The 8,145-nt window shown below is 40.1% G+C and overlaps 1 protein-coding gene across 1 annotated transcript in view; it reads right to left on the minus strand.

The window, feature by feature from the left end:
* The window catches only part of COPA (coat protein complex I subunit alpha), a 56,646-nt gene that overhangs the window by 36,998 nt on the left and 11,503 nt on the right, over window positions 1-8,145 (minus strand). The window contains exons 5-6 of the mRNA XM_019649613.1: window positions 3,896-3,972; window positions 3,069-3,178 (exon numbers count right to left, since the gene is read on the minus strand). Of these exons, the coding sequence (XP_019505158.1) occupies window positions 3,069-3,178; window positions 3,896-3,972 (187 nt within the window). The remainder of the gene's footprint in view (window positions 1-3,068; window positions 3,179-3,895; window positions 3,973-8,145) is intronic.

Here is an 8,145-nt window from a genome sequence, read left to right on the forward strand (position 1 = left end):
AACATGGGCCAGTGAAGCGACATACTCCACAACTAGACTGAAGAACAAAAAGGACAGCAACTTGTCTGTTCCCCTTCCCCGATTCCCCAATAAAAATCTTTAAAAAAAAAAAAAAAAGAGTATGCTTAGCTCTAAAAAAGGAAAGAATAAATGTAAAAGTCTAACCCACAAGTTTCTTCCACTTGGTTAATACCAAAGTATCTTCCTCCACTCTGGTTAAAGGGTTTTGGAGAGTTTTGAATAGAGAAAAACACTTAGAAATTGGTAAAGAGAGCATTAACATTAGTAGAGGAGTTAGCACAGAATTTTCAATATCACAGATGCTAAGTAGAGCAATTGTAATGTTATTATATAGTAATCCATGCACTTCACACATTCAAGAGCAAATATAAACCCCAATTGGGATCACATTCTCTCCCTTTCTTCTCTGACTTAAGGCCCTTAATTCTGAGGCAAAAATGTTCTCTGGCCTACAAAGGGGAAGAAAAGGATTTCTTGCTTTGAGTATTTCATGATCACCAATGAGAATCTATCCACCTAACTGCCTCAAATTGCTTTAGCTAGGTCACAGTAAAGTGCTGTGCTAGTATCAGGTGGCATAAACTCTTAAGAGTGGAGCCATACAAAGCCCTTCTCGACCTGGTGCTCAAGGTAGAAATTAAGCCCTAATGGCCAAAGCACCAGTTTAGGCATGTAACAAATTAACTTCTTTATGATCTAGAATGGCATTTAGCTGTATACCATTCTTAGAAGAACTGAGAAAACAGTCCAAGTATTTAAGTAGCTTTAATTCTGTCACAGAACCCAGTTGAGAAAGGCTAATCTAAATACCGTAACTGCTCCTCATCAGCTGGAACAGCATAAGCCAGGATCCAACCCCATTAGGCTCATTGTCCCAAGACAGAGAGGGTGCTTTGAATGTGCGCAAAGTGAAAACCATGTAAAGCCATAGCCAGGTTACTGGGAGAGTGAATAATAAGCTCCCCGGCACTAGCAGTGAGGAGAGGGCATAGGCTCACAGTGTCCGTGCCTAACTCCTCCTGTTGGCATGGCTGGTCACATCTGGGTGTACTTCAAAACACCTAGCCAGTCTGACGCAAAACTGCAATGGCAAAAGCTCTAGCTAAAGAGGGTCTAACTGTCCTATCTTCAGTACAATCTTGTTTATACCACTCCCTTCTAAATCGGAACCTTTGAAAACTGCAAACACCACAGGCTCCAGGGCAGGGCTCGGCAAAGTTTTGAGACAGAAGAGCCAATCCTGTCCCTCACAACAATTTAAAAATAATTCAAGAGCCACAAATATATTTTTACAAATAAGGAAAATTTAAAGTAATATTATAACCAGTAATAGTATTAATTACATCTTTATTAAAATAAGAAAAATTCACACATGTATGTAACCAAGGAGCTGCATGTGGCTCATGAGCTGCAGTTTGCCGACCCCTGCTCTAGAGGTTCTATTCTCCAACTGTCCTCATCTTCCCTTTGGCTTGTTTCTATGCTACATGAATCTTTAGGGTTTTTTTTTTAGCTGAGCCATCCTGCCATCTGTTGGCAGCTCAGTGGCAGCTCAGCTGGGGCCAGGACTCGAACCGCTGTTGCTCAGAGCTCGCCCTCTTGAGCGAGCGCTTGACCAACTGAGCCACTCGGCCGGCCCCACTACATGAATCTTAAAGAACTGTTATTTCAACACTCCAAATGCTGAACCCAGGAATCCAAATTTTCAACTTGCTGTTCATTAATGGCTTGTAGGAACAACAAGTACCATACTGTCCCAGCCCACCATGCCGCAAAGAAATTGGGAAAAGTTATCACCTCGGCTATACAATGCAGAAGGGTGACTCCTTCATTACCATAAAGAGCCAGACAGGGACCTATGCGGGGGCCTTTCTTTTACAGAATGAAAACAGTGTTTTATAGTCTAGCTACTGTCCTTTCAGAGAACTCAATCTCCAAGAATTTCTAAGGCAACCAACAGAGATGATTCAGCAAGTGATAAGTAAACTTAACTGGGCATAGAATCACAGCATTTAGAGTTGCACTTCCCTATTCTGATTCCCAGCAAAGCACTTTCATTTATCCAGCATGTCAATCTCATAACTACAGTCCATTCTGCATTTAAATTTTCTGGTTAGCAACTTATCAGATCTCCTCTATTCGGCACTAAACATTTAAATACTATCATGCTGCCAACAGGTGGCAGGATGGCTCAGCTAAAAAATAAATACATACTCTTACAAAATCAAGATATATAAACTGTGAAAGGAGGGATTATACCAACTATCCAAAAATCTGGGATTTATTTTAATTCCTGGTCCTAGAAGTCTGTCCTAATATTTAGAAGTATTCTGGAAATGGAAATAATCCCACACATACCTCCCCATGGCTCCTTACACTGGGAGAAATATAAGAGAGATTTTCCTATTTCTAAATGAAGCCACAGGATCCAAGAGTCCTATTTCCCTGCACTAATTTATTCCCCAAATTTGTTTTTGTCAAAAATATTTTTTTAGTAGAAAGCTTGATTCTTAATCAAATTTTGCCAATGGTATATAGATTTTAACTGAAACTGATCTAACTAAAAAGTGAAACTTTCGGGGGTGGCCAGGTGGCTTAGAGTGCGTGCTCTGAACAACAAGGTTGCCGGTTCAATTCCCGCATGGGATGGTGGGCTGCCCTTGCTGCAACTAGATTGAAAAACAGCAACTGGAACTGGAGCTGAGCTGCACCCTCCACAACTAGACTGAAGGACAACGATTTGACTTGGAGCTGATGGGTCCTGGAAAAAACACAGTTACCCAATAAAAAATAAAAAATAAATAAATAAAAAGTGAAACTTTCTTCAAATCAAATAAATTTTCTAGAGCAACCACTTTTCTTAGGAAATACCTCTAACATGAAGAATCATCAAAGCAGATTTAATACCTTCAGAAACAAAGATGTTATTATATGAGAACAGAATATTCTAAATTTTCCTGTTCTAAGTCAACTACCCTCATTATTTTAAGCAATTGCAGTTTTGCACCAGACATGACTAGACTGTCCCCTGAAATTGGGCAGCTCACCAGAAATATCCCAAACGCGCACAGTCTGGTCCAGGCTGGCTGATACAACCAGGTCTTCTGAGGGGTGGAACTGAGCACACATTACATAATGGTTGTGCCCTGTTAAAACACTGCAAAAAAGAAAAAAAAAAAAAGACAATACCAAATTAGAGGCAGGAATCAACAGATTGCTACAAGCTAAATACCATTCTCCATATTTAACAGATACAGATTTGATTACACCTTTTTCAAGGCAAAGGCAAGTCATCCTAACAATTCTGAACTAATAATGAGCAAGGTCAGCTTTTTTAACAATGGCTCTCTTCTTAGCTCTAATATTTAACATTACTAATTTCAGGAGAACTGAGACTGTATAGCTCTCCTCTTAAAAACATATGAAAATATCAAAATAAATGGAGTATTAGTAATTCATACTGCAAACTATCTGTTAAATTTTAGTGGAATATCTCTCTTAAATAGTCTTTACATCTTCACGGAAAGCTCAAGACCGAAACACAAAGTAAGACAAAGGTCTAGACCTTAAGTTTAACGGGAACAGAACTAAAAACCGACTAAGAGTTTTCTTCTAAAAGCCTAGCTATATGACCATTTCTCTGGTAAGAAATGATCGGAAAATCCAGATTCCGTACATTACTTATCTCATACATTACTTATGAGATCACTTCCATATTTATCATTTTATATGTAAAAGATCTTACAAATACAATCAGTAATTAATCAGCAGACGCTGCCCATTAGGGGAGGGAGATGATTGTTCTGAAGAAAAGTTGTTTATAAAAACACTAGGAAGAAGGAAGATATTTTGAGCTCTCTGTCTCCTGTTTTACCAGACACAGGTTCTAGACTGCCAGTTCCACACTCGGATGGTCTGATCATCTGAAGCACTCAGAATCCAAGGATATTCCTGAAAGATATTCCAGACAAAGGGTTTGAACATTAAATAAAAGTGTCCTTTCAGGCTCCTGTAACCATTTCTCTCTTTGGAGTGTTCCATTGTCTAACATTTCAGCTATATGAGCAAGGGATGCTACTTCTGATTTGATTTACTATAACCCTGAGTGCTTTCTTTTACAGAAAGAAACAAAGGAGGAAGGTCAACACCACACAGATCCTAGAAAAGCCACTCCAATAACGTAATTCTGTTATCACAGCATGGGTTCTTGAAGAACAAGAAGATGATTCCTGGGCCGGCCAAGTGGTGCGTTGGTTAAGAGCTGGCTTGGGACGCCAGAGGGCCCCAGTTCGGATCCCACATATCAGGGCCAGTGACACTGCCCTCTGCCCTCTACAGCTAAGATGCTGAACAACCAGCTCAACCTGGAGCTGGGCTGCCGTGAGTCGCCGGTGACGGCGTAGGCTGCAGCCCCTGCTGCAGTGGGTTGCCATGGGCTACCATGTGTAGCCAGCAGCCAGCNCTGGGGTCGGGACTCGAACCGCTGTTGCTCAGAGCTCAAACTCTTGAGCGAGCTCTTAACCAACTGAGCCACTCGGCCGGCATTCTATAGCAACTTTTCTTGCATCATCTCAAAGAATTTTCAAAGAAAAGCCATTTTGGAAGGCCACAGCTCAGTGCTTCCCAAACTGGAAGCTTTTAGGCAACTCATGGGAAAGTTCCAAAGGCGTTAAGGAAACTAGAACTATTAAATATAAAACAGCTCTTTAGTGGGACAAAATAATAAGACTGTCATGTCCTTTTAAGCTCTTGCTTAAAAGGCTAGTTATAGATATGAATACATGTATTTTGCCATTTAAACTTTTGGAAGCTAGTTTAATTGGGAAGAATCAGTCCATAATTTGGAAACAATGGAAAAAAGAGCCTTATATATATAGGACCCAAATTTATGGCAAAATTACACTTATCTTTAAAGGCTAACTATTTGTGCTATAATCAGAACCAAAATTATGATAACAACACTACTCCCTTACATTTGAAACAAACTTTGTGGTTTTCAAAGCACTCTGACATATGCTATGTGATTTGATTCTGATAACAACCTTTGAGATAGGCAAACAGGCATAATCATACCAGTTTATAGATGAGATCATAGAATTGGAACTAAAATCCTATCTTTTGAAGTATTTGGTCAAAGAGGAAAATGGGACTACCTGGCATTTATAAAATAAAAAACAAATGTCTATAATAGGGGGAACAATAAAAGCCATCACTGAAAATAAAAGCTAAATAGTTTTAAGCCTAAATTTTGGAATCAGTAGGAATATGCAAACATTAAATTTAATAACATTTATCTTCATTGTATTAAACTTATATCTCTTTTATTATAGTGGCACGTAAACATCAGCATTGAAGAAGCAAGTGCTTAAAGACATGACAAAAGAAAAAAAAAAAAAGACACGACAGTTTTAATTATCTTGTCTTCTGTCCAAGATAATCATTTAGCCAATGGTAGACAGAAATAAAGCCAATGCTTTTTTTAAAAAAAAAAGCACTCTCCTAAAGCTTCATAAATACATTATCACAGGCGTGCCTCATTTCACGTATTTCACTTGTCCCTTTAATGGGATCTGTCAACTTTTTCTAATAAATCTGGGGTACAGAAAAGATTCAAAGAAAGATACAAAGACAGACAGCTGTGAGGAACTTCACCTCCAATAAGCTTCAACAAACACATTAAAAGGGAAAGCTGTATGACAGAATGAAAGCCTTTGTTGTGCTTGCTTGTAATGATCCAGGAAAAGGGGAAAGGCAAAAACAGACAGATGAATAGTGACAGGCAGTGAAAAGATACTTAGAGAAGAAATATTTGAGCCTTTGACAAGCCACTCACTAGGACTGAACGACAGATGGAAAATTTCTACAGCAGCTACTCAAATCCAGAGGGAGGAGAGGACACTCTCAGAATGGACCAGTTTGACACACGCCTCCCAGTGGGGACCAGGGGAAGTAGTGAAAAGAGACGAAGGAATGAGGACAGGAGTTGACAGCAAATTAATACTTTTTTAGTAGTCATTTCAAAGATTAAGCCTGAATTACATGGGCTCGACATGCAAAGATGTTAGCACATTAAGATAATTTCAATTTACTTGGAAGCTCTAGGTAAAAAAAGCAAACTATTTTCTATATCTAGGTTGCAAATATATTCCCTTCTTTGCCAGGCTAACACAAAAGATTCACATTAAGCTAAGCCCCATGGGACTCAATTCTCATGGGAGAGGTATCAAGAAGACTGGTTTTCCTTTAAAGATTTGTTTTCTTATTGCTTACCTGGCTCAGAGTGTTCCCTTTCTTTTATAGAATGAAAACAGAAAAATTAGACTTTTCACCAGTTCTATAAATGTGAGGATATTCATTCTCTGACTCAGAACTAACTTTTCCTCTCCTGGAAATATCAGCTCCAGTCCCTGACAGACCCGAAAGCTAATTCCTCTTCCTGTGTTCAGGCTCACTGGAACTCAGGCAAAAACAACTGCTAAAAAGAGTATGCTTATTGGGCTGGCCAAGTGGTGCGTTGGTTAAGAGTTGGCTTGGGACGTCAGCTTTGAGCAGCAGAGCCCCGGTTCGGATCCCACATGGGCCAGTGACGCTGCGCCCTCTACAGCTAAGATGGTGAACAACAGCTCCACCTGGAGCTGGGCTGCCGTGAGTCGCCGACCACGGCGTAGGCTGTAGTAGGGCTGGCCAGCAGCCGGCGTGTGCTTTCATGAGCCGCAGCGAGTGGCCGTCCAATGGCCAGTGAGCAACTGCCTCACCTGGGAAGAGCGCAATGATAATACCAACATGGGCCAGTGAAGCGACATACTCCACAACTAGACTGAAGAACAAAAAGGACAGCAACTTGTCTGTTCCCCTTCCCCGATTCCCCAATAAAAATCTTTAAAAAAAAAAAAAAAAGAGTATGCTTAGCTCTAAAAAAGGAAAGAATAAATGTAAAAGTCTAACCCACAAGTTTCTTCCACTTGGTTAATACCAAAGTATCTTCCTCCACTCTGGTTAAAGGGTTTTGGAGAGTTTTGAATAGAGAAAAACACTTAGAAATTGGTAAAGAGAGCATTAACATTAGTAGAGGAGTTAGCACAGAATTTTCAATATCACAGATGCTAAGTAGAGCAATTGTAATGTTATTATATAGTAATCCATGCACTTCACACATTCAAGAGCAAATATAAACCCCAATTGGGATCACATTCTCTCCCTTTCTTCTCTGACTTAAGGCCCTTAATTCTGAGGCAAAAATGTTCTCTGGCCTACAAAGGGGAAGAAAAGGATTTCTTGCTTTGAGTATTTCATGATCACCAATGAGAATCTATCCACCTAACTGCCTCAAATTGCTTTAGCTAGGTCACAGTAAAGTGCTGTGCTAGTATCAGGTGGCATAAACTCTTAAGAGTGGAGCCATACAAAGCCCTTCTCGACCTGGTGCTCAAGGTAGAAATTAATCCCTAATGGCCAAAGCACCAGTTTAGGCATGTAACAAATTAACTTCTTTATGATCTAGAATGGCATTTAGCTGTATACCATTCTTAGAAGAACTGAGAAAACAGTCCAAGTATTTAAGTAGCTTTAATTCTGTCACAGAACCCAGTTGAGAAAGGCTAATCTAAATACCGTAACTGCTCCTCATCAGCTGGAACAGCATAAGCCAGGATCCAACCCCATTAGGCTCATTGTCCCAAGACAGAGAGGGTGCTTTGAATGTGCGCAAAGTGAAAACCATGTAAAGCCATAGCCAGGTTACTGGGAGAGTGAATAATAAGCTCCCCGGCACTAGCAGTGAGGAGAGGGCATAGGCTCACAGTGTCCGTGCCTAACTCCTCCTGTTGGCATGGCTGGTCACATCTGGGTGTACTTCAAAACACCTAGCCAGTCTGACGCAAAACTGCAATGGCAAAAGCTCTAGCTAAAGAGGGTCTAACTGTCCTATCTTCAGTACAATCTTGTTTATACCACTCCCTTCTAAATCGGAACCTTTGAAAACTGCAAACACCACAGGCTCCAGGGCAGGGCTCGGCAAAGTTTTGAGACAGAAGAGCCAATCCTGTCCCTCACAACAATTTAAAAATAATTCAAGAGCCACAAATATATTTTTACAAATAAGGAAAATTTAAAGTAATATTATAA

Source organism: Hipposideros armiger, unplaced genomic scaffold, assembly GCF_001890085.2.
Source record: "Hipposideros armiger isolate ML-2016 unplaced genomic scaffold, ASM189008v1 scaffold_134, whole genome shotgun sequence".
NCBI lineage: Eukaryota > Metazoa > Chordata > Mammalia > Chiroptera > Hipposideridae > Hipposideros > Hipposideros armiger.